Raw genomic sequence first — 26,711 nt, 5'->3', positions numbered from 1 at the left:
TTTAGGAGCCTTGAGACCAGCACAGCAGGCAAGAGTTGAAATCAACAGGTTAAGGAAAGCATAAGGAACGATGCTCCCAGTGGCTCCACCCATCCCAGTGCCACTGGTCCTACTTCCACTGTGCATACTGGGGAGGAACAGCAGCCTGGCTGTCTCCTCCAGAGGATCAAGAATCATTGTCCAGAAAGATTTACAGTTACTGCACCGAGGTGACTTGGTGATGATGTATCTGTTGCACTGGAAAGAGCTATTTTGGATTCTGGTAAAAAAAACCCCAAAACAAAAACAACAACAACAACAACAAAAAACAAACCAAAAAACAACCAAACAACAAAAAAAAACCTCACCCCCCCAAAAAAAAAAAAAAAAACCACAGAAAAACAGGGAAAACCACCACCCTGCTTTTATCAGCCCCACAGGAAGCATTTCTATGGCTTCCATAAGCTGGGCAGGTTTCTGTCCTAAGCCACCCACTGGGCTCCAAAACAGCGGGGAAAAACAAGGGAAAGGGGCAGAGCAGTAGCAGCCCCACCAGCCTTTGATAATGAAGGCAAAAATGAAAGAGGAGGGGGGTAAGGGGGAGTGAGTGCTGGCATTAGTGGGTGTGGAGGGAAAAGGGCTTTACTCCCAAAATCCAGCAAGCATCCCGCTGAGCTGGGAGGATGTTCCCATGGTGCAGAGAAGCAGTGTTGTCTTTCAGCTGGGAGAGCAGGTAAAGATTCAGCCCAGAGGGAAATGGCAGAGATTGATTTCACCTTCAACACCTAAATAAATACTGCATCCACAGTCACACACTCTGCACAGTGTATATTGTGCTGGTGTGCATTACACACCTGCACAGCAGAGGAACTGGCTGGTGGAGCAGCTCCAGCATCCCCTGCTGCCATATCCTGTCCCCAGCACTGGCCCAACCAGATGCTCCAGTAAGAGCCCACAATAGTCAAAGGCAACACGCTCTGCCTCCCAGCATCAGCTCTCTCAGTCTCTGAAGGAGAAAGGACCTTCCTGGAGACCCTCTAGTTACACCCACCAACCTGACTGGTGGCTGTGCAGGGCTGGAGCAGCACCCTTTGAGTGGCTCAGGTGTGCAGGGGCTTTGAGGGATGAGGCTCTGCCCCTTCATGTGCCATTTGCCTGAGTGTGGCAGGTGAGCTGGGCTCCCGCACGGCTCCCAGGCTTTGTTCCACTTTTTCTGACCCAGCAAACAAAACCTCCTTCCAATACATATGGGGTTCACTTTGCAAGGACAGGCTGATTTATTCCAACAAGCCCTAGGCCAGGCTCCTGAGGTCTCTTAAATGCCATGTCCCCTCTGTGTGGAGTGGAAAACAAAATTATTAGGTACTCTTCTGTTCAGGGATTTGTCACTGTTAAGAACAGAAGGAACAGACCAAGACCAACACATGGAGTAAAAACAGCAGTGAAGCTGATGCTTTCACCCCAGTACAGATTAAATGCACCAAGGATGGAAAAGCCCCATAGCAGAGCCTACCCCTGAGCTCCTGCCCTGGGCGCATCAGTCTTCTCCATTTGGGGCACACTAACCTCACTTCCCAACTTTGGCTACTGCCACAGCAGCACAAGCCACTAGCCCAGGCAATGCCCACCCATGCTCAGCACCACAGAGCTTGTGATGATACTTCACAAGAGCCACTTTCATCATCAAAAAGCATTTGAAGGCAGAGCTCAGAAAGCCTTTGGCTGTCCCTGCTTTGTGCTCATGGCTTCTGGAAGCTTCTTCATTGATGCTTCCCAGTGCTATAGTCCTGGTGGGACAGCTGTTGGCAGCACCACTGATGTGTCCACAGGCAGTGGCTGGAGAACACTGGTCTGAACAACAGAAGCACTGTGGCTGAAGTCAAGAGCAGCTGCCTGTGCTCCTGGCCTTACTCATTTAAATCCTTGGCTCTGGTGGCTGCCAGCAAGCCCCCTGCACCACCCACACTCTGGGTGAGTGTTGGCTGTCAGCTCACTCCGGGCCCTGCGCTTCCCAGGGCAAAGCCAGAGTGTTGTGCACCACACACTGGGGCACAGGGAGGTGGCACATGGGATGATTTATGCTTGTGCTGCTGAGGTACTCTTTGGGTTTTTGGAGATAGGCTGTCAGACACAACTCAAAGGAGGCTTAAGAAGCAGGGAGGTGATCGCTTTGTGGCCAGCAGGGACTATCTGTACATCTCCATCCCAATGGCTGCCTGTTGTCACTGTGCTGTCACCATACCCACTCTGTCCTCCAGCACACGGGTCAACTCCCAGTCACATTTCACATGCGCCGCTCTCGTTATTCTCCAAATATCCAGCGCACTGGATAGCTATCTCTCTGTTCTCCCTCCTCCCCTTCCCTTCCCTTCCAGGCAGGCAGAGCCGCCCCTGCTTCCCACAGTATCACCCAGCAGGATAGCTCAGAACTGGGCAACAAAATTGAAGGAAAGCCCTTTTCAATCAAGTTCACACCCTGCATCAAGAAAGGTTAGTTTTCCACTCCCCAGATAATGGATACAGATGTTACACTGATGCCACATTTGATTTCAGCCAAAAAGCCATCAGAGTTTAAAACATTAATTCATCTCAAACTGTAAGCAAAGCTTAATCTCACTAATTTCAATAACTATTCGACTTTTCCTGCATCACAAGGAACAGATATAAAATGGGAAGCTTTCCTTCCTCCATAGGACCCTGCTCAGGGCAGGGATCAGAGATTTGCAAGAAATTCCCTCTTCAAAGAGATGTTGCTGGAGTTGCTGAACTGGATTCAACAGGATTGCTTAGAACTCAAAGCAGGATTGGGGCCCAAACTCTTCCCATTCAAGACCAACATCTTTGATCCAAGAGCATCAGGGCTGTTGGTGTCACTATAAGACCAGAAACATACAAAGTCATGGGGGATCAGTAGGGCTTAAATCCCTCTCAAACACTACAAGATCTTTTCAGGCATACAATGGCACAAGGATAAATTAAGCATCTCCAGTGTAGTATCACGTGAACAATTAGCAGAGAAAAACTATCCATGGGCCTGATGTAACAGAGCAAGGAGATTTTTTTTGCCAGACATGTCTGCTAGAAACAGCCTGAAACATTCCCATTTCTGCTGCCTCTTAATAGCAAGGTCAATTCCTTTCTTCCTACCCTGACATCCTCCATCAGGGCCTCTTTCTGGGAACTCACAACAATGCACCAGATGTCACTGAGAGACAGAAAAACAACCAGGGGCCAAAAGGGGCATTTCAATATGGCCCTGAACGAACCACATGGCATTTGGCTCACTGGGGAGGGAAGCAGAGAGGACTAACTTGGTGGCACTGCCAAGCCTCCCAAGCCCCTGGGGCTGGAGGGAGCCCCTTTCTCCCAGCATGAACAGCCAACCTGCTCCTGGAAAAAGCCAGCAGACCCACATCCTCCAAGGTCCCCCTAACACTAACTGGCCACTGGAAATAACCTAAATACTTGCAGCCCAAAGGAGACTTGTTTGTTTTCCCTATTTTTGCTGAGTTTGAACAGCACTCAGCATGGCACCCAGCATGGCTCCAGTTCCCAGAAGACCCAGTGGACACCAACATCCCCATTTGCTGGAGGACAGGAACACTCATAGGGAAGTCTGTCACAGTCCTTCCATGATACCCACATTACCAGCACTGGGACAGCTCAGCCCCTACCTGTCAGAGGCAGATGCTATCACAAGAGAGCCAGAGCTGTGAGAAAAGACCAACACCACTACCTCAAGAAGAAGGTGCTAACACCATAATCAAAGGAATGTGGTTTTTTTAGCTGAAGGACACAATTACTCCCAGGTTTCTAAAGGCTTTCTCAGGACTACAGACCTCAGGTATGCAACCACCATGACAGCTGCTGACCAGAAGGGCAAGGATGAATTAGGGGAGAAAAGAAACCACAAGACTTAAAAAAGAAACCCACCTGTGCTTGGTGATGTGCTAAATTCCTCCAAATATTTAGCTCAGGACACATTTCCAGCTTTCTTCTCTTTAGTCCAAACCTTTAGACTAAAAATACATCCACCTTAAAAAAACTCCCAAACATCCAAATCCCAGGATGCAAAGTTTAAAAATATGTAAATTTGTATTTGGCCTAAAAATGCAGCCATCTGCTCCACACCCAAAGGAGCAGAAGGAAGCAGAGAGTAAAGGAAGGGGAAGGGAAGGGAAGGTGTAGGTATGGGCTTTTATGGGTGCACAGGTTCCCTGGGTTAGTGGGTCCCCAGCTGGAGAAGCCACCTTGGCCTCCCCCTGCCAGGTGTGCTGCTGAGAGCAGGGGCTGCTCCCTGCATTCAGAAGGTGGGCATGGCTCTGGCAGCTGCTGTGCAGCACCTGCCTGCAAACAGCTTATTGAAAGCACTCTCGGGCACCTGCTGACCTCTGGCAACTCCTCTTTGCTCTCACCCAGTCTGGGGGAAGCTGAGGCAGAGGGGTAATGGAGGGTCAGGCTGGGATTTGGCTTTGCCCACACCAGCTCCTATCTCCCAGTCCTGTTGCACCTCTGCAGCAGGTGTCGATCATCTCCAGGGAATACACCATCCCTGCTAAACCCCCCACCTGGCCCCTCCTGGGCTGCTCCAACAGCATGGCTGGGACCACTGGGACACCCCTGTGCGGCCTCCTGGGGATGGAGGGATGGGGAAAAGAAGGGAAAAAAAAATTCTTCCATCCTTTTGCCATCCTCAAGCTTCTACCCATTTCCATATATTTCCAGAGTGTCTACTTTTCCACATTAAAGGGGGCTGGAATAAGTGTCACATTGCAGCATATATCTGTGAACAAAGCCACAAGTGTGAACGGCCACATGCACAAATTCACTCCCCTAATTTCCCAGGTTTTCAGGAGTGACCTTGGAAAAACAGTGAGCCGTAGTTCCTCATGGCATGGGTGATAACGTATTTGTCACCATTCAAACTGTCTGAAGGCTGCCCAAGTTTTATTTTATTGTGTTTCGAGGTGTCACCAAGACCCGGTTGAATTACGTTGCCAACTCCTTAATAAAAAAATATAAAAAAGTGACTTTGCTTTCCTGCAGAGATCAGAGCTCATGGGAGCCACTCAGATGCATATAACTTTTTCCTTTTTTTTTTTATTTTTTTCCCCCTGCAAGCTTGCAATAGCTACAACTTGCAGGTGAAATACTTTGGAAACTTACTTGCACTACTAAATAAAAACGTTTAATCACGGAAAGAAGAGGACGCAGACTCTCGAGTGCTCAAGCCGGCAGCGGGATTACATTAATTGTTACGATCCGGCGCAGATTTGAACGGTGCTGTCCCGGGACACAAGCCGTGCTCGCCGGGGGGATGCTGAGAGGCTGCCCCGGCTCCCCGCGTCTCGCCCGCCGCTGCCAGAAGGTGCCGCCGTCCGCTTGCGAATCGCTCCCAGCCCAATTAGGCGGCAGGTATCGGCTGCAATCACGGCTGCTGATAGAGATAAATTGGGAAGGCGCTATCTGCCCAACAATAGTGGGGTTTCTTTATTTTTTTTAAAGGGGAAAAAGAGAGAGAGAGAGAGAGAGAAAAAAAAGAGAGAGAAAAAAAAAAAACAATTGAACTTTTCATCAGCTGCTAATCATGATTTTTTTTATTGCTTTGCTTAGCATTTTCTGGGGAATAAAACCTCGGAGGAGCCCAGTCTTTTGTGGAAAATGAAAGGGCATATAAAAAAATGAATGTACATGGATTCTAAATATTTCAGGTTGTATGACTTTGTGTTTGACCTTAGCAGAAGATGAACTAATCCTGCAATATAATAGACTTTCATAGAGATATGGAAAATGGCTGCTTTTTTATCTCAGTTGCCATGGGAACCATCAGAGAGAAGGCCTAGCTGAGATGCAATAGAAGGTTATTAAATGTGTGCTTGTGTATATTGGAAAAATACAGCTTTTTGTCATCTTGTGTCACTCATAGGTCTTTAATGCGTAATGTTTAGGTTATTAATAAACTAACACAGGTCCATTTTTTACAGAGAGCAACTGTGAATACAGCCATACAAAATTAGTACAAGTTGAACATTTGCAAAACTCTCAAGTGTGGGCAGGGGCTGCTGCTTGCCTGCAAGATCCCACGAAAGTTTCTCTCTCTTTCCAGGCAGGGATGAGATGTGCTTTGCTGGACAGGTAGAGGGAACCAGGAGACTGTGGGTGTCCTGTCCCCAATGCAGAATCTTGTCCCCCTGGCCTGGGGGTCCAGGGCAGTGATAGCAATGTGATGTGCTGTAGGGGTGCAGAATAAAATGTTTCTTTGTCTGGTTCCTGGGCACAAGCTCAGGTACTAGGAGAGGACAGAAGGGTTGGGTGAGCCAAAGGGACATCTGTCCCTGGCTCTGGGTTGGGGGAATCTCGTGTTCTGGAGCTGGGGGCTGCACACCCCGACTGGGGGGCATTTACTGTTATATAGGTAGGTTTTGGGAGTGAAAAAAAAAAAAGGAGGAAGAAGAAAGAGAGAATAAGAAACAATAAAAAAAAAGAGAGAAGTAGAGAAAGAAAGGATGGAAAATCAGGTACTGCCCTGAGCTGGAAGGGACAGATTTCACACCAACTCTAGGAGCAAATAACTTGCTTTATCTAAGGTTTATTTTTGCCCTTCAGAATCACTAGTTGCTTCCCAAATTTGGGCTACCTCAGGTGCCCTGTTCTGTCTGTGGCTGGGAGGTGAAGGGATCACCCAACATTGACAGTGAGGGCTGGAAGCCAGCCGTGGAGGACCCAAGGGACTGGCAGGGCTCCACGGCCAGGGTTTGGGGGGAACGAGCTGGGGGAGCACTGGGAGTTTTTACTAGATTGACCCAGCTGGACCCTGAGCTGCTGAGGGCTGGGGCAGGACTGAGACATGGCTGAGCCTGGACGTGACTTTCTGGGTGGGGACAGAGGTGCTGCCACACACTTCATCACTCCTGGAGCAGCGGCTGCCCATGGATGCAGGCGGAGGTGGCTGTGGGTGCAGGAGTGGGTGTGAGTGCCAGCAGGTGCTTGGGATGCCCAAGATGATGTTCACAACTCTTCTCCCTTCCCTGCAAATCCAGCAGTACCTCAGCAGAGCAACCCCAAGTTTCCAAGCATGCCGTGTGGCAGCACCCTGCACGGTGAGCTGTTGTCCCACCCTGCTTCCCCGGACCGGGGATGGGCAGGGGACTCTCTTGTCACTCCACGGAATCCACAGCAAAGACCAGCGTGTGCGAAGAGCCTCGGGGGTGTCCCAGGCCCGGCTGGGGGCAACCCTCGTGCACAGCAGCCCCGCATCCATGCATACTAAGTAAAGCAAGGAATACATAGATTTTGCCTATCTGCCGATCAAACGCGGAGATCTGCTCTGGTAAATGATGCATTAGATGCGGTGGCTGTATTTGTTGTGTGAGTTTTGAAAGGGTTCCGATAATCTGGAAGCGAGAGATAAGGAACACCATTTATTCAGCAGCACTTTGGAACCAATTTTCAACCCTGTTCAACCCCATTCTCCAGCAGCCTCCAGGAGCCCAGGAGATAAGGATTGGGCTATTCATTATCTTCACAAGGAACAAAGATTAGCTAGCAGAGATGAAAAATTACCCCTGGATAGTAATAATAAAGAAGCGAACCTGGAGAGCTGCTGAGCCTATATTCTCCTTGCTGCTGGTGCTGCTTCTTCTCTTTTAAAATTCTCTCCTTGTTTTTTTTTTTTTTTGAATCTATATTGAAAAGGTTGGGATTTTTTTCTTTTTCTTTTTTTTTTTTTTTTTAATGGGGGAGGAAATCTTCCCCCACTGTCTATCATATTTTTCAATATGATATGGTTGTTACCGTGAAAGAGAGCAGAGCACGGTCCCCCTTCCTCCTAGACTTTCAGATGACATCTTTAGTACGAAAGCTTAAGAGGAAAGAAAAACATCCTTCTCTTCCAGCGGGCACGAGGGGAAAATCCTGACTCGCTGCCCCTCCGACCCCCAATGTTCAGTGTTTCTGGTGGCACGTGGAGGAGTGACCCCGGCTGTCCCGGGACAGAGCGGCTGGAGAGCTGGCACAGCGCGGTGAGGCTCGGGTGGGCACTGCTCCGGTCTCAGCCCCCTGAGCCCCCGGCTCGCACACCCCAGTCTGACCCCGCTTGGGGAAAAATCTGCAGCCTTCAGACCCCACTTTTCCCGTAGTTATTCCGCCTGAGCGACAGTTCCTCCTTTTGGAGTCGTTCCGTGCAGGGCGATCCCAGGACGCGGCTGCCGGCAGCATCTCCCTCTTCCTGGGCACAAGGGAAAATAGAAGGGATATATATATATGTATGTATTTTAATACCACATTCTTTTGTATTTTTCCCGTGCATAAATCTGGTGATGTATCTTCTCTCAGAGGATGAAGGGTAATACAGGAGGAGTAATTAAAACACTTACTTTGGAAATGGGCTGCGTGAGGCTGATAAGAATTATCTGCCGCATATCAAGGACCCTTTTTCCCCCGAACCATATCACAAAGACAGACAGAAAATGCCAGCAGAATAGGATCCCCCGCCTCTTTTCCCTGCTCACATTTTTACCTCCATTATGATGATAATTCCTCTCCCGCGAAACTTTTCTCCTTCCCTTCCCGAACCGTATTTCGTTTCCCCACCTCCCGTAGGGCCGTCGCCGGACGGTCCGGCCTTTGTTTCTGTATTAATATGGTTTTCCTGCAGCCTCGGGCGGGGGTCCCTCCTGTCGTCCCCCCCCCCCCCCTCTGGAGGATCGCGCCGCGCCCCCCGAGCCGCCTCGACGCGGCCCCCGCGGCCCCGGTGCCCGACACCCCATTGCAGGCAGCGGGCGCTGGGCGAGGGAAGCCCCCAGACCCGTACACACACGCACCGGCTGGAAAATACCCGGCAGGTGAGGACTGTCAAGACAGGGCTGGGGCGAGCAAATATTCCCGAAAACATTCGTTCTGGTTGGATTTCTTAGTGCTCTATCAAATACGTATTTTACCGTCTCTCTCCTAGCTATAACAACGATTCGTCACGAAATATCTGCTCGTGCCTCTTCCAGCTTCTCCGCTGTCTCACTTACGTGCAGGTGCATAGCCCGAATGGCTGAATTTGGAAGGGAAAGGTGTGAGAAGAAACACGAGGTTATACAAAAACCAGGCTGATCAATGGGAAAAGAAATAAATCCAAAGAGTCCCAAATAATTTCCTTCATTAGAGAGGGAAAGAAAATTAGCACGACTAGGAGTAATTTATAGGAATAATTGATCCTACGAAGCACCTCGCCTCAGACCACCTTCCTTGGGATCAGAGGAAAAAGCGAGAGGCTCGGGAGAGACTGGGGCTGCGGCGCCCGCCGAGCCGGAGCCCGGTTTCCCAGCGCCTGGGATGTGAGTGCGCGTTGTTGGTATAATATCAATTCATTTAAAATATGAAAGTCAAGTCGCGTAGACTGTGACAGCAACCGTAACAAAAGGTGCAAGCAACAGACAATGTGATGTGCTTGTACAGATATTGTAATGATGCAAATGAAGTGGAGGGGACGAGCTGCCGTATTATGTACATAAATACACAGTGGCTCGCTGTGCCATCCGTGAAGGCAGGAGAGGGAGAGAGAGAAGGGGAGGGAAAGAAGGGAGAGAGGAAAGGAAAGGGAGGGAGGAGGGAGGAAGGGAAGGGGGGAAGGAGGGAAGGGAGGAAAAAAAAAAAGGGCTCAGCTCGAAACTGCTGGCAGTTTTGAGCAGCGCGCTTGGCGGCAGCCCCTCCGCGGGCTGATCGCACCCTCCGCCCGCCGCAGTCGCGTCGCTCCCGCCGCGGGCAAGCGGGGAGGCTCTGGCGGCCGGACCCCTCCCAGCCCGCGGAGCGGCCCCGAGAACAGCAGAGCTTGCGCTTCCCATGCACCGTGCGGAGAAGTGAAAGAAAAACGAGGACAGGCGAGAGGCAAGGTAAGGAGCCGCGGCAGCGCGGCTCTGCGCGACCCTGCCGGCACAGAGGTGCGGGTCCCGTTGCGGGAGCGCTTCTCTCGGGGCGGTTTTCCCCAGGGACAAATCTGGCAGGGTTTGTGAAGAACGAAAAAAATGTCCCCAGAACGGCAGGACCTCCCGGGCTACCGACTCCCAGCCGGCCGGGCTGAGCCCGGTGCCGTCGGCCCGGGGGCACCGCGGGGCTCCCCCGGCTCTGCCAGGCGGCGGGGCTCTCCCCGCACCGCACCGCACCCCGCGGGGAGCAGGGCCGCCGGGCCGTGGTTGGATCTGAGGCTAGTTGTTTTGAGGGGTTTTTTTCTTTCCTATTGTCACTGGGGTGATTATTTAAATCTCCATCTTGGAAAGTTGCATTTCACCCAGGGCAGCCAGGCAGAGATTTCCCGGAGACAGGGTGTGCAGAGAGCCCTGCGTCTCCTCCCCGCAGCTACATCCTATCTCCTCTCTCTCTTTGTTAGCAGATTTGGGAATTAAAAATAAAAAGGGGAAAAAAAAAAAAGATGCGAGGGTTTGTTCTGCCCCGAAAGCCGGCAGGGCCCGGCCCCGCTCTCTCTGCACCTGCCTGCCGGGGAGTCCTCCCGTCCCAGTCCCGTGCGGCAGCTTTACGGGGCTTTGCATGATTTAAAATTACCCAGGCACATCGGGGACACGGCCGCTCCTCTCTGCCGACTCTTTCACCCCTTCGCCTTTTTTTTTTTTTAATTCTGTTTTTGTATGTGCAAAGTTCCCCTCTTTATCCTCCTTTTGCTTTGGGGTGCTCAGGCTGGAAGGCAAGAAAAAAAAAAAAAAATAAAGAGAAGCGTCCAGGAGCGAAGCCTGCCTGGATTTGATGCGATTTCAATAAGAAAAGCGATTTGACTAAGGGGGTGCGAGTTTCGGTCGCGGGGATTGCTCTTCCCCGGCGCATGGAGCATCTTTATTAAAAGCAAATATATTTTCCTCGGAAGTCAAAGCTCCGGCCTGACTCAGCCCCGCGGCTCTCAGGGACACCGCCGTTGCCGGGCGTGAGTCGAGTCCCGTTGACCGTGCCGGGTCGGTCTCTCCCCAGCAAAGTTTTGCCTGAGGAGAAACAAATCAAACCTGCGGGGTCGGCCTCGTTCCTCCTTCCTACAACAGCTGCTCCCGAAATAACCTTGAAAAAGAAAAAAAACCAAAAACCATAAAATTAAAGAAAGATCCTGCAAACGAAATCTTTCCTGGCAGTGCCTGAAAAAGAAAATTACACCTTTTTCTGCATTAAGCTGCCCGTGTGCAACCTCTCCCTTCCCCACGCACGCATTTCTCTTCGGGAACTTACACAAAAGGCGGTTTTGTGGGCAGGCTGGGGTCTGCTTGAGTCTTTTCCTCCCATTTATTCTGTAGCCTAGCGAACCGGGGGGCTGCGGGCACCAAGTAAATTGCGGATAAAGCGCAGGTGAAGGCGTGTGCGGAAGCGTGTCGGGAGCGAGACTGGGACCGACGGTTCCCACAGTGGGGTACATAACCCGCAGAAATCCTCTGTGGGATGGGGATAGCGTATTTACAAAAACAAGCAAAAAAAAAAAAAATCCGTGATTTATTCCCCATATAGCATCATTCGAGCTTTTTTTTATTTTTTTTTCTTTTTGTTTTTCCTTAATGCAGTTTAAGTAAGGGTCTTGTTTCGAGGTAACTCTGTCACTTTATAACCCTATCAGGAGCCATTAATATGTGCTAGTAACGCAGGACGGGGGAGAAGAAAAGCAAAGCGGAGACAGGACCAGAGGGCAGAAAACACCCAATTTTTTTTTTTTTTTTTTGAAAGGCAGAAAGCAAGAACTTTCTCTCCCCCAAAAAATCCTAAGAAATAAACCCGAGACGGGTGGGAGGGCTGCTCGCAGGGGCCGGCTGTCCGGGGCTCCTACCTGCGGGAGCCGCTGGCAGAGCCGGCCGGTGCCCAGCCTGGTCGGGGCGGGACACCCACAGCCGGTGCTCCCAGCCCCCTCCCCTCCGGCGAGCAGCCGCTTTCCCCAGTTCGCCCGGGGCTAGCACATCGCCCGTCGGCACCGGGAGCGCCGCTGCCCCGTGCGGTTCTAAGCACTGAGCACTTCTCTCCCTCTTGTCTCTTTTCTCGGAGTTTTCCTGCCTTCCCTGCTTGCGTCTGTAGGTTGCACCTCGGGGAGGCAGCGGGGCAGTGCTGCACGGGAGTTCTCGACCCCCAGGTCTCCGTTCACCCGGAGACAGCGTGGCCCTCGGTGGGCCGCCGGGGGCACCTCAGGAAGGGGTGTCTGGAGGAACGTGCCCTGGGGTCTGCGGGCTCTTCTCAGGTACAGTTTTTCCCAGATTCAAACACCCAGAATGAAGAAGAGGAAAAAGTGGAAGAATCCTCTCTCCGGACATGTAAATAAATGGTCCCTGTGAGGATCCGGCTTATTTGTTTTCTGCCTTCTCCTCTGCCCAAGAATAGGTGTCAACTCCATCACATGGCACCACTAACTGTTGCTAAAACATGTTGTCGTCTCCCCCCTCCCTTAACGATATGACATCACTTGTCAATCAAATCAAAATAACCAGTTGTGCTTCCAGATCTGGGAAAGCTTCCTTATTAAAAGAGAAAAATAAATTGCAAGAGCAATAATAAAAAAAGGAAGTTAACAAAACGGAGCTCGTAGTGCCCGGGGAAGAAGGGGGAGAGAAGGTAAAAGGGGGTTGGCAGGCGCGGGGTGAAGGAGTGGGGCCCGGCCGGACCCTCTCCCGGGAAGCTTTGGCAGAAAATTGAGGGAAGAGTTGCTTAACCAGCCGTGTGAGCGGCGGGCTGCGGAGCGGAGCTAAGCTGCTCGACTCCAGCAGCCAGCGCAGTTCGCTGCTGCTCCCGGTGGGTGAATTAATTCAATTAAAAACCTCGGCCGTGCCGCCGGGGCGTTGAGCGGCCGAGACCAGAGCCGGCATTAGGTTCGCTAGACCCAGGCAGCAGGGACAGGACACGTCAGGAATTGAAAAGAAAAAAAAAAATTTAAAAAAATATAAAATAGAACAAAATAAACCAACATACTGAGAGCCGGCCGGCTAGGGAAGTCTCCCAGCTCAGCCGGTCTCTCCGTAGGAATCTTTCATCCCTGCTGGAGGGGTCATTTATTTTTCAAAGGGTTTTAATGGGAGGGGTTGTAGAAAGCGAGAGGTGGGTGCGAGGAGAGGCGCCGGCCGCAGGAGGGGAGCACCCGGCGGCGGGGAACTGGTAGCCGGACCCCCGGCCCGGAGGTGGGGCGGGCGCCGGGGAAGCCGGTCCCGAGGCGGCGCGGCCCGAGCCGCCGCCGCCACCCGCTCGCCGCTTTTGTTTTCCTTCGCCTGCCGGGCCTCGGGTAACCCGAGACGGGGGCTTCAGGGAGCCCCGGCCGGGCAGCGCCGGGGTCTGCCTCGCCATAAATCAAGCCGACTGATTAATCTTTACAATTTGTCTTTTAAAACAAACACGAACGAATTATCAGCTCGTTAACTGCGATTTTATCACCTGCCTAAAACAAACAGCCCACCCCATTCCTCCCCCCCAGAAAAAATCCCCCAAAAATCGCGTACCCGTGCTGATGGCAGGAGGGCAGTAATTAAAACATCCAAATTAATTAATAAGCATGTAGCGAGCAGCTGGATTTCGCTGGCGGTCGGGAGCGGGAGCCGGCGAGGCCCGGGTGATCCCGGGTGATCCCGGCTGACCGCCGCCCTGCTCCACCGGCCGAGACTCCCCGGGCTCGGCACACCCCGGCCCCGGCCGCCTCCGGCGGTAGGTAGAACGAGGGACCGAGGGGGGATCTACCTGCAACGGCCCGAGATTATTTCATAATCACGTTTCTTTCAAAACATTAAAAAAATCCATTTTCGGGTGATGCTCTGGTGATTTTGGTGCATGTAGAAAGAAATTGCTTCGGAGGGAGAAGCCGGTTTTTTGTTTTTTTTTTTTTTTTGTAAGCTATCTTGGTTTTCTCTCTGCCTTTTAACTTTCCCTTTTTAATTGTTTTTAAAAAATTTTTGCTTTGTTTCCCTTTCCTTCCGGACACCACCGGACTAAGGCTCCCGGGCACGCTCTGCAGAGCGGGGGGCATTTGCCCTCCCGAACCCCGGCCCCTCTCCCACCAAGCCCGGCCCAGTGCCTGTCCCCGGCCTGCCCGGACCAACCAGCCCATCTCGGGAGAAGCCGGCTCCACCGCCCCTTCCGCGCCCGGCAGCCGCCGGAGGAGCAGCTGCCCGGCCCCACCGCTTGCGACCCCCCCGCAGCGGCAGGAGGGGGCGAGGGGCGCCGCGGTCCCGGCGCCACCGCGCAGCCCCGAGGTCAGGGGGCCGGGAGGAGCGGGACACCCGGGCTTTGGGTGGAGGAGGCGTCAGAGGAGAGCATGGGGAGGGGGAAGGGGGGAGAGCGTACTCGCCTCCCCGTGTCCCAACCTTTAGCTCCTCCAGTATGGCCCCGGCTCGCCCGCCCCGCCGGGCTTCGCTGTGGGTTTCCCCCGGGGGGCTGCGTTGAGGGTCCCCTGGGGGAAGGTTACAGGGGGACGACGAATGGTGGAGGGGAAATAGAGCGGGAGCCCCATGTCGCTTCGACCAGACGTGCTCCGCAGTGAGGAAAATGAGTTTTATTATTATTACTGTCATTATTATTATTATTGTTATTATTATTTTTTAAAAGTTCATTTCCTGGCGAATTTGGCAGTGACGGGTGACGTCAGAGCCCCGGCGTCGTAGTGACTGGGGCGGTCGGGCCGGGGGAGGCCGGCTCCAGCTCCCAACCCCCAGCGCTGCCCGCCGCGGGGACGGCCCCGGGGGCAGCAGCAGCATCCTCGGGATCGCCCCGCTCCCCCCGCACGCAGCCCCCCGGTCCGCCCCGGTGCAAGCCCGCACGGTCCCGGCCGCGCCGTCGGGCTGGAGCCGCGGCCGCTGCCCGGCGAGCGGAGGGGCTGCTCCCCACCGCCCCCGCCCTAATCCCCCCGCAGCGACGGTGTCCTCGCTCCGTGCCCAGATAGGAGAGTTGAAGGATTGCGATCAGCGTTTTTCCCTTTTCCCCCGAAAGCAGCGGTTGAGGACGGGGACAGGAGCGCCTGGGAAACGAGGACCTGCTGCAGAGCCCGCCGCGCTCTGGAGAGTTGTTTGTGCCTTTCCCATTATTACTATTTTCCGCCCCCAAGGCGGACCGGTTTATCCGCACCTTCGCGGGTGGCGAAGCCAGACCGGTGCCCCGGCTGCTGCCGCTGAACTGCACCACAAACTCCGAAGAAAACGCCTGTTGATTCGGGATGCACCTCTGCTCCCCGCCCCAAAGCACACGAGTATTTACAAATATTAAAACTGTGATGTTTGGTTTTTGCTATAAATTATTTTAAGAAAAAAGTGTGAGATAGCGGGGGAAAAAAGTGTTAGCGATGTCGCGGCGGCCCCACCGGGAAGGCTGTACCCCGTCCTAGCGACCTTGCGCCCCGGCTCGGCTGGGCTTCCCGGGGCCAGGGTCGCCAGCCGACCCCAGCCCGGGTCCGGTCCGAGCACTACGGGCCGGGGAGCAGGCAGGGTCCGTCCCTGCCCTGTCGCCGGCTCGGAGCGGCGCCGCTGCCCGGGCCCTGCTCGTCCCGTCAGTCTCCGGGGTCGGCTCGGAGCCTCGCAATTATTTGTTTCAAATTACTTTTTTACCCGATCCAGACAGTTATTTCAAACTAATGTGACCAGGCTGAGGTTTGTCCCGCTCCCGGCTGCACGTTGCTGTGCCTGATTTAAGAGATTTTAGCATCTTTATCTTCCCGGTGCCGGTTTCAAGCCCCGGGCATCCCGGCGGCGGCGCTGAAAGTCACGGTTTGGCGGCGGGGCAGCACCCGGCGGAGTCGGCCCCATCGCCGAGCGCTTCCCGCACTCCATCTTCGTTCGCCCCCCCCGTCTCCCCTCTCCGCACTCCCCGGCGGGACCCCCTCGATTCTACCATCCCCGCCCCGCAGGGGCGTGCAGCGCCCGGGCGGGGAAAGCCCCCACGGCGCTGCCGGGCGAGATGCTGCGAGCAGGGGAAGAGGGGCGGAGGAGGGGGTCTGCCGCTCTCCCCCCCGACACCCCCCCGGGCCGGCTCCGTTTGGGGCCGGGGGTGCGGTTGGGGGCGGTGTGGGGCGGCGGGATTGGCTGGCCCGGCCGCCGGCCCTGCGCGCCCCGGCCCGTCTGCGGCGCCGCGGCCAGCTGGCGCCAGCGCTCATATAGGATGCGCGGGGATGGGACCGAGTCGGCCAAAGCAGCGGCTTTGCCATCTGAGTAACACCCTCCATCCAACCTCTGCTCCTCCCGCGCTCGCTCTGCCTTTCCCCCCTCCTCTCCCTCTTCGCTTTTTAAATTCCCCCTCCGTTCTCCCCCTCTTTGCTGCGCTCGCATCCTCCACGCAGGCATTCATCGCCACCCGGCCTCCCGCGCGGGGTAAGTGTGGGGCGCGGGGGGGGTCGCCGCGGCACTGCCGGGCGCACTCGCTGCTTTCTCTGAACACCCTTCTCTCCACTCTTCTTCTCTACCTCCTCCCTATTTCTCCCCCTCCTTTTCCTTTTGTGTCAGTTGGAGTTCTTGGTAGAACTACGCTGTATTAATTCTGCCGTTCTTCCTTTTTCACCCCGCTTTTGAAGCCAGCTGGAAAAACTCCTATTGACGTTTCTAGCGGGAGGGGGGGAGGGAAACGAAGCTTTGTCCTTTTTTTTTTCTTTTTTCCTTTGTTTTTGCCTCCCTTTTTCATTTATTTTTATTATTTTTTTTTGCTTTTAGTTAAGAGTTTGAAATGTATCTCTGTTTATTTTGTGGAGCAATGAGGAGGGAGAGAGCAAGGCAAGGAGTTTTGGGGACAGGATATTTTTGGAAGGGAGGAGGGGCTCTGCTTCCCCCTCCCCATCCATGTACCTCCGGGTAAAGAAGCCGGCCGGGAGCCGGCCCGTCGAGCAGCGCACCCAGGGCGGCCAAGCTGCTAAACCCTCCCGTCTCTCCCTACAGGTGCTGCCCTGGCGCTTCCCCGGACCTGCCTCCTCTACCCGCCTGTTGACAGAGGGACACGCTGACTTCAGGGGTCCTCTCCCACGCCTCAGAGGGCGCGCTCCAGTCACCCGGCGGTTTTCTTTCTAAGAAAAGCCACCCTAATCTCTCAAAACCCACTAGGCAGCGTCAAAAGCGACCCCCCCCCCCCCCCCGAGCAGCACTCTCCGTCCCCACCGAGCGCTGCTCGCTCCTGGCCTGGGGCTGGGTGAGAGGGGAGGCCCAAGGCCATGGAGGTGGCCACGGATCAGCCTCGCTGGATGGCCCACCACGCCGTGCTCAACGGGCAGCACCCCGATAGCCACCACCCCGGGCTGGCTCACAACTACATGGAACCAGCGCAGCTCCTACCTCCGGATGAAGTCGACGTCTTCTTCAACCACCTGGACTCCCAGGGCAACCCTTACTACGCCAATTCCGCCCATGCCCGGGCCAGGGTCTCCTACAGCCAGGCACACGGTAAATCAGCACCCCGGCCCCCTCCCCGCCGTCTCGGCAGCGCTCCGGGCCCCTCCGTGCGAGCCGCGGCTGTCCTGCGCGGGGGTGAGAAGTTTCACTCGGGGCCGCTTCGGTGTGTCCGAGCCGGGGAAAAGGAGAGCGAAAACAGGATAGACAGGCAGGCACGGGTGGATTTTAACCCTAGGGATAACCAAGGACTAGCGGAGGGGAGGGAAAGAAAGGGGGGAGGTGAGAGAGGAAGGGGAAACAGTGTGCGCACGGGCCAAAAACCTTCTCAGACACGGCTACTTCCCGGATGCAAAATACAAACCGATTCAAAACGGCGATGGATTTTATTTGGGGGTGTTTTTAGGAACCAAAGAGACACCGTTATGGCAGCTCAGAAAGATAAAGCAGAAAGGGGTTTGCTCGCATTTTCCCAGGAATGGGGTGGGAGGAAAGGGATTGCCTGAATCCCCCTCCCGCTCCCCTTGCTCCTTCTGGCCGGGCTGGCTGGTATCTCCCTCTGATGGGACAGGGCGAAGGGGCTGCTGCACCAGCCTGGCTGCTCTCTCCCTTGGCCAAGTGCTCTGGCTGCCCGCACACCGAGGAGCTGCCCAACCCCGGGGAGCTGGGGTGTCCCCAGAGCCGCTCCGGGCTGAGCCGCCCCAAACTGACCCCAAACGCTCTTGTGTTCCTACAGCCCGCCTGACCGGGAGTCAAATGTGCCGGCCTCATCTTATCCACAGCCCCGGGATCCCTTGGCTGGACAGCAGCAAGGCGGCACTGTCTGCCCATCACCACAACCCCTGGACCGTCAGCCCTTTCACCAAGACACCCCTTCACCCCTCGGCGGCCGGAGCGCCTGGGGCCATCTCGGTGTACCCGGGCAGCAGCACCTCCAGCACCGCCTCCGTGTCTTCGCTCACTCCGGCCTCGCACTCCGGCTCTCACCTCTTCGGCTTCCCCCCGACCCCTCCCAAGGAAGTGTCCCCAGACCCCAACTCCACCAGCGCCGCCTCCCCTTCTTCCTCCGCCGGGGCTCGGCAGGAGGACAAAGACAGCATCAAGTACCAAGTGTCGCTGTCGGAGGGCATGAAGATGGAGAGCGCCAGCCCACTCAGAAGCAGCCTCACCAGCATGGGGGCCCAGCCCTCTACCCACCACCCCATCCCCACCTACCCCTCCTACGTGCCGGCGGCCCACGACTACAGCAGCAGCCTCTTCCACCCGGGCAGCTTTCTGGGGGGCCCCGCGTCCAGCTTCACCCCCAAGCCGCGGAGCAAGGCCAGGTCCTGTTCGGGTAAGTGTCGCAGCCCGTGGCCTTCCCGCTGTGTCCCGGGCGGAGGGGCCGCGCTCCCGGGTTCCCGGTGCGGGTGCTGGGTTGGCTGCGCCGGCTGTCGGGGCGAGGCTGCGTGCTTGTGTTGGCCCTCTGCGGGACAGAGGGACAGGTGACTGCTTGGTTCTGCTTTTCTGGGATTTTAAAAGTAGGAGATAGAGCTTGGACGGGGCTCCTGTGGGTGCCAATGCACCCAGGCACTGGCCACAGGGCGCTGGAAGGGGCCGCGGGGCACGGGGACCAGGGCAGTCTGAGCTAGCAGACCGCGTTGTACAAAGAGGGATTTATATGGAGAGAGAAACCCGAACCCTTTTCATCGGAGAAAAGCAGGCCTCAGGCTCCCGAGGGGCTCAGGCTCGACCCTGCTCCCTCAAGCCAGGGAAACCCGCATGGATGACACATGGGGACTTTCCAGCGATAGGTATTTCTCCCTCCATAATTTGCACGTCTCTCCATTAACACCACCCAAAGCCGCGGTGCAAGATGAAAGCGAAACTTCCCTGGCCTGTCCCCTTCAGATCGCAAAGGGCCTTTTTTTTCCCTTCGCAATTTACAAGAGCAGAAGTTCACATACAGTTTACATACCAGTGAATAAGACTAAGGTGTCCAGTCACCAACTTACCCAGCCTAACTTTTAACTAGAAAACACTACCCCCCCTTTCTTTTTTCTGAATCAGTCATATCTCTGCTTCCAAAGGACTGTCTGCAGACCTTTCCCACGTACACAACTCTTCCTTGCTTTTCTTCTAAAAGTGCAGTCCTAAATCTGTAAAGCAGGCGATGAACAAAGTTTTGACCCCACTTTAAAATCACAGTAGTTATACGGCTAGACACAAATTATGAGAAATTATGTAATTCTGCTGACCTTCTTGGTTTAATATTCTCACCAGTGGAAGGAAATTAGCTGCAATATATTGGGACTGAATTTGGACAGCCCTTTAAAAATAAATGGCCCTATAGGCATTTGCATATGTATTCCATTGAACATATTTGCTTATGAATACACTACATGTTTTTATTTAAGTAGACAATAATTTAGAAATGTGATCTCTTACGAGTTTTGCAACAAAAATACCAGCTATTTTACAAGCTCATCAGTACTGTTTCAAATGATTCCTCGGAGGGGAAAAACACATTCTTGCTCTGCCGTTACTTCCAGGCAGTTGCTATTATGTGTATGCATTTTTACATAGTGCATAGAAGAGAAACTAGAGGCAATGGGTAGCCCAAACCTCCTGAGTTTTGGAAACTGGTTCAAGATCCAGGTCTCTAAAGACAGACGGATCCTGAGTAGCTTTTAAATAAATTTTTGTCCCATAGCTGCTGCTGATTTTTAGATGGGGGAAGCAAGGACCCTTTTTCTTTTGTTTTACGGTTCCTTCTTTTTTTTCCCCTCTGTAAGGGAGCTCCCAGCGCAAGGAACTGGGGAAAGTTCGTGACCACTCAGTGTTTTTGTAGGAAAACTAAGACTCACGACAGGACGACTCCTGCAGCTTCCTGCCCTAGGAGGGACAAAAGCTACAAATGCAGTGCCGCAGAGCTCCCCTCATTTCTCACTCTAGACTGTGTTGTTTAAAAGCTACCCACTCCCTAGATTAAAGCAGACACAAGCCCCGCTGAACTCGACATGGCCTGCTTCAGTTATTAGCAAAAAGAATTTCCTTTCCAGTTAAATACTGTAGGATTTGCATGAACAGTATTAAGAGAGATTTCTATATTAAGCAGACGTGCCCTCAAACCATCCAAAGCAAATGAACTTTTAGCAGGAAGCTTTCTGATGCAGAAACAGATATCTAGGAGTTAGATGTTGTGTTTTATTTAATGCAGCTATTCTACAGTGACATGTTTACCACATTGTACTAAAACTAATAATTAAGGTAAACTGCTCCCTACCAAATCCAAACTGGATTATTGAAAAATCACAGAAAGAGGAAAAGCACTCATGCCTGTTTTTACAGTAATGTCCGGTAAAACTAAACTTTTTCAAAGAACAGCATCAACAGCATTTTTATGCCTTTAGAACAAAAATCATAACTGAAACCCTGGTATTCTGTATCCATTCCCAGCCTGTTCGGCTCTACTTTCTCATACTGTAGCATTTGCAACAAAAAAGAAAGAGCAGAATTGGAGGTCTTTTTGCTTAGATTTATTTCTAGAAAACCTCCTCCTCTGACTCTCTCCTGTGTTTGCAGGTGTGTGTGTGTTTGTGTGCATGTGCATGGGTGTTTTTGTGGCAGGGGAACACAGGATTTCACCACTGGAGTGCAATAGATCCGGGAGGGGAGTGGTGCCCATTGAAGACTGAGGGAGTTCTCCTTGCTGAAACGATAACTTCTATCTGACACAATAAGAATGTCACTCTTTCTCACTTTGCAGAGAGTGCTACCTATTCCTGATCATGACATTAAATACTCACTGGAGCCTGGGAGTTCTTGAAACACTGAGCTCCTTGCTGCCTGTACTGTAGATGTCACTGCTGTCTGGTTGTGCTTAATTAACAGAATTAACACACTATGTTGACTTCTGAAAAATGCGTAAAGTACAATGCAAAAAGATTTTGTGAATTTGTTTTTGAAGAAAGAAACCTGTTTTCTTTGTGTTTCCATTTAGAAGGCAGGGAGTGTGTGAACTGTGGAGCCACTGCTACCCCTCTCTGGAGAAGAGATGGCACCGGGCATTACCTGTGTAACGCCTGCGGGCTCTACCACAAAATGAACGGTCAAAACCGACCTCTCATTAAACCTAAGCGAAGGCTGGTAGGTGTCTTTATTTCTCCTGGGTTTGGGGATAAATAAGGCAACGGGACCACACACAGGCACGAGTCAATCGTGCCTCCTCTCTGCTCAGCCCCTGCGTGGAGCCGAGCTGTACTGTACACGGGGGTCAGTCACTGCGAGGTCACTGCTGTGCCTCGGGGCACATCTCCCCCTCTGCCCCTCCGCCCCCATCCCGGCAGGACCACCGAGCCTGCCTCTGTCCCCAGCCTCCCTGCCGCTCACAATGCGAGCGGGATATCTGTGTCCTTCTCCCCGTTTGTCCTCAGATGACAGCTTTTAATTTAATTCTCCATTTACTTGGCCTCTTGGGACCGTTTGGGCACACACTGGGAGCGAAAGGGTTATGAGCATGAATGTCCTCCACCATGTACTAAAAAAAAGTTCCAGCTCCAGAAAAGCAAAACAAATCAGATGAGTCAAAGCTACTGCTCCCTACTTGAAAATTATTTGTATAAAAGCCATGAAGTAATTTTCACTCTTATATTCTCTGGCAATATTAATATTGGTTCCCTCCCCAGACTCCCCTACTGTTAAAAAAAATCCTATTATTTTTCCATGGAGTCACCTATACTTTGTATTTTCATTTGACTGATGAAAAAAAAAAAGTCCTTTCTAAGCTCCTGGTAGTAGTTTCCTATCCGGATATCTGTACGTTAAAGATAATGAAACTTTGTGTATCTGTTTCCTGACTCTAAAAGCTTTAGAGAGTTTCTATAGGCAAGCCTTGCCAGTCATGCTTGCTGTTTTGAAATTTCTAATACACTCTACTCTGCAAATAATGCGTAAAATGCTAAGAATAATAAATATATTTTTTTTGAGCTTTGTGATTTATGGTGCCTAAGTCTCCTAGCTATTCGTGGTCAAATATGAATGAGGTTTAGAGCGCAGAAAATTGACGTTGCTGTTCTAACACTGGGAGGGATGGGATATAAAAGATTTCTGTCCTGAGTCAGTATTTCAGCTATGCAAGCTTCTTAATGACTTGCCTTCTAAAGTTGACTGACATATAGAAAAATGTTAAGACAACAGTGTAACATTATCGGTCTCTCAAGCTCAAGTGCTTTCCAGACTGAATGGGACAGGCCATAGAGTTAAGCAGCATAGCTGAGTATCAGTAAGCCATCTCAAATATGCAAACACAGGTCTCCACCTTCAGTGTGTTGGGAGACTGTTATACTTAGCTCACTGTGCCGGGTTTGGGGGACACTAGAGAGGTTTTCTTTTAGTGTTTAGATGTTTAAATGTTTTGTTTTGTTTTACTTGATTTACAGCTTTGTTTATTGCCCCTTTTTCCACTGTAGTTTGCTTGTTTGCAGGGGAGAGGAGGTGGCCATCTTTGGGAATTTGTTCATCTGCCATGCAATAGCAAAGTGATTGTATTAATAATGTCAGTGTTTGGACGTCTGGCATTAATTGTGTTTGGGTTGCATGAGTGCATTTGCAGTAGGGGGTACCCCCTCTTTCTGCCTTTGGCCTGTTCTCACAGGCAAGTAAGGCACCGAAATACATGAGTCTCCGAGGGCCTGATTCTTGCCTAGAGCTGCTGAACCGTCCATCAGCTTTGAGAAAGTTTCAGAGGGCCATGGCATAAATCAGGAGCAAGTGAGAACAGACCCCTGTGCTCCTCTTTGGTGAGCGGGCCGAGCTGTGGTTCCAGCGGCGCCTGGTCCCCACTGGGGGTGGCAGGTAGGGAAGTGCATGGAGTTCTCTGGGAATCCCGCTGCCCTGGGACAGGCTCTGTGCTCACAGAGATGCCCTGTGTATTACTGTGAGCTTTGCTACTTCACCCCATGGCTAATTGCAGAAATATCCAGGGAGCAAGGCCCCCAGGGAACGACCGCGATTGATACGCTTTAGGAAGTAAACTCCAATTTAAGAAAATATGGAGTCGTCAGCATTAATTCAGCAGCACAAAATGGACTTGGTATTTTGACCACTTCTAGAGGCAGGGCTGAAGGATTCTAATACAAAATAATTTCCCAAAATACGGGGTGCAGTTAGTTTGTCCATAATACTTTACATGTCACTGTCCATGCACAAAGGACGCTTTTTCATGGGGTCTGCTAGACAAGGGCCCGTCCAGCAATCACGGGCGCCTGCTGTTCTACTTTTCCTGTTCTTGTTTTGGGAGGTGGGTGAATGTTTGGGCTTTTTTCTTTCCCCTCACCTTGGTTTCAGCAGAACAATAGTTTTAGGAAAGGGTGGTGGATTTTTGGTGTTTTTGTTTAATTTTAAGACAGTTGTTTGAGGGCTTGTCAGCCAAGGAACTAAGTAGGGACAGAGGCGGCAGACGGGGTCAGGGAATCATTGCTGCAAGGCATGAAATTTGGTTTGCTAAATATTTAAAGAAAGTTGGAGCCGTTTTTGTTTTCTCCCTTTCACTTGTAAATGCAAACTGAATTGTCAGTGATGGCTCTGATAAATACTGCACCCAGCTAAGTAATGTGGTTCATTTTCTTTTGTGCCCAACATTCAAGAGCCAGGGTAGGGGTAAAAATTACATTCTTAAAGATTCCCAGTTTTCAAACCCCATCCCAACAGTGGCACAGACTAAACTGGTCATTAAAGAAAAAGGCAAATGCATTTTCTTGATGCATTCTAGAATCCTGCAAAGGGAAAATTTGAAAAAGTCAAGATTACTTTTCTTTCACCCCTCTAAAATTTTTGTTTGTGGAATTGGAGATTCATTGTTTCTCTCCTTACTTCCCTTGCACACGAGTGCCACGGGGCTTGAAAGTTTGCATAGGAGAATATTTAAATTTAAACGTAACCGTAATGTCTATAAAACTGAAAACTGACAGCAGCTTTCCTCCAGCCCTGAGATGCTCTGTAAAATATTAGTAACAAGTTCTCCCCAAACCAAAAATATTGAGTCAAATTTGACCTTTCTTATGATCTCCGTCCACCTGGTGATACATTTTAATTTTCTTTTTCTTTTGGTTAGTCAGCGGCCAGGAGAGCAGGGACTTGTTGTGCCAACTGTCAGACAACCACCACGACCTTATGGCGACGTAATGCAAACGGGGACCCAGTTTGTAATGCCTGCGGACTCTACTATAAATTGCACAATGTGAGTATTTACTCATCTCATGTGTCGCTGCTTGCCTAGTGTGGATTGATGTCTTAACTGCATGGTGTACACTAGGCTTTTATTGGTTTCAGGGGTTTGGTTGTTGTTTTATTCCTTCCCCGTCTCTAAGGTTCCCCTGGGAAGTGACAGCCGTTCTTTGTCAGCATAGTGATGCTAAGTTCAGTGACATTACAATGTATTAGCTTGGCTTCTAACGCCTGGGCAAATCAGGCAAAATAGAGCTGCCACACTTGGTTTTAACTAAGTGGGTTTTGTGCGCCGTTTCCCTCCAGAAACAGAGGCCATTTGGGATGGGCTCTGTGCAAAAATTAATCCTGGTGGGGTATCTTCGTTTTGACTTGTAAAAAAAAAAAAAAATGTATCTAAGGATTTGTTGTATTATTTTATTTTTTTTTTAAATAATTAATCCTAAGATGGAACAGTTGATATGTTGGAACATTGTTTACACTGTAGGTAACAGAGGTTACTGGTACAAGATTGCTCATGTCTGAGGACTGAATTTGGGTCAGCATGTGCCTCCCAGTTTGATCTTCTATTAGGAAATTAATGAGGACTGAGGGTAAACCTACAGGAAAGAGAGTCATCAGCTGCCAAATTCAGTTCAATTTGTTTTTCATGTCGGGGGTTTTTTTGTGTGTGGTTTTATTAAACAAATCAATATAAACAAGTTCTGCAGAGAGAAACACCATTTTTTTTTTGGCCAGAAAAAGGTCTCCATCCAGGAAAAACACATGGGGGCTGTCCAAATATTTTCATTTTTGCACAATAAGGTCATTTTGTCTGCATGAGCCTGATTTTCTCATTTCTTGCAGGTGAACAGGCCTCTGACCATGAAAAAGGAAGGAATTCAGACCAGGAATAGGAAAATGTCCAACAAATCAAAGAAAAGCAAGAAAGGCTCCGAGTGTTTTGAGGAACTGTCCAAGTGCATGCAGGAGAAGTCGTCTCCCTTCAGCGCTGCTGCCCTTGCCAGTCACATGGCACCCATGGGGCATTTGCCCCCTTTCAGCCACTCTGGACACATCCTACCAACACCTACCCCCATCCACCCCTCTTCCAGCATCTCATTTGGACACCCACACCCATCCAGCATGGTTACAGCCATGGGATAAAACCTGATGACCAAGAGACCCATCCAGATATAAAGAACATGGGACTTTGCCTAAGATGATTCCAAGTAAAACAACGTTCTGCCAAGAGGAGAATATAGGGATGGCAAAAGGAGACCTTTGCTCCCATGTGGTTTAACTCCTAATGCTGGACTAAAACCTTGCAAATGATGGGTCTTCTGCAGAAATGTGTAGTGGTGCCTGTAATGCACTTTGCCCCCTCAGGTATAAGAAAAAAGAACTCGCCTGTTCGATACTTAATGGTCCAGCAGGAAGCAAAAGATGGCAGAAGCTGAAGGAGAAGGCTTGGAACTGGCTTTCATTTCTCTCTTTGTTATTACTGTGAATAATGTAAAGAGATATAAGCAGCCTCCCAGGATGGAATTGGCTCACTGGAAGCCAGACATGCTGGATTACTGTTGCGGACTTTGTTTGGGATAGGGAAAAAAAAAGAAGAAAAAAAAGCCAAAAAAAAAAAAAAAGAAAAAGAAAAAGAAAAAAATAAGAAAGAAAAGGGCATCTTTATTAAACTGTAATTTTTAAAATCAGACACAAAGTCATATTTATTTTGTTTTCCACAAAAAGCCTCAACCCCTCTGCATGTTTTCGTGCTGTCATTTGCAATGGCTACCCTGTAAGAAAAGCTGCCTTCAAAACAAGGAGAGGGGAAATGTACTCAACAGCCCTCTTGGATTGGCTCCATCTCTCTTCCATACCAAAGTTACTAGGAAGGGGGAAAAGATTGCGAGGGTGAGGAACAAAGCAAAAATGTAGCCATAATATGGAATTTTAATATGCCCAAGATGGTGATTATTTTGACACAATTCTTTTGTTATTCTCCCTAACATGAAAAATTTATTTTTAAAAAGCCCCTCTCCCAACTACCCTACAGTTCCTTAAACCAGACAACCTAGGTCAGACAAACTGTTGGGAAAAAACTTTGGGGAAGGCAATCCTGCACTAGCAAGGGGTGATAGCTGCAACACAATTTTGGTAAATGCCTGTATAAGTTCTAGCATAGCCAAAACTATAATGGGGCGCAGAAACCATCCTGCTTGCAGACTTTAGAGGTTGAAGCATTTT

At 51.2% G+C, this 26,711-nt stretch overlaps 1 protein-coding gene across 4 annotated transcripts; it reads left to right on the top strand.

Moving 5' to 3' along the window:
* The first annotated feature begins 17,026 nt into the window (after positions 1–17,026).
* GATA2 (GATA binding protein 2) lies at positions 17,027–25,645 on the top strand. Of its 4 annotated transcripts, none has more exons than XM_062500781.1 (5): positions 17,027–17,333; positions 18,016–18,615; positions 21,265–21,407; positions 24,373–24,498; positions 25,332–25,645. In XM_062500781.1, exons 1-5 carry the CDS (start codon positions 17,105–17,107, stop codon positions 25,629–25,631), a joined length of 1,398 nt encoding a protein of 465 aa, XP_062356765.1. In that variant the 5' UTR covers positions 17,027–17,104; the 3' UTR covers positions 25,632–25,645. The 4 variants fall into 4 exon arrangements, with proteins under 4 accessions (XP_062356765.1, XP_062356766.1, XP_062356764.1 ...); XM_062500782.1 differs by having other exon boundaries at positions 21,262–21,407; positions 24,415–24,498; XM_062500780.1 differs by having other exon boundaries at positions 21,262–21,407.
* Positions 25,646–26,711: the final 1,066 nt, after the last annotated feature.

The sequence above is a fragment of the Cinclus cinclus genome, chromosome 12 (assembly GCF_963662255.1).
Source record: "Cinclus cinclus chromosome 12, bCinCin1.1, whole genome shotgun sequence".
NCBI lineage: Eukaryota > Metazoa > Chordata > Aves > Passeriformes > Cinclidae > Cinclus > Cinclus cinclus.
Note: the sequence above shows the minus strand (reverse complement) of the source record. Positions and strands in the feature narration are given on the sequence as shown.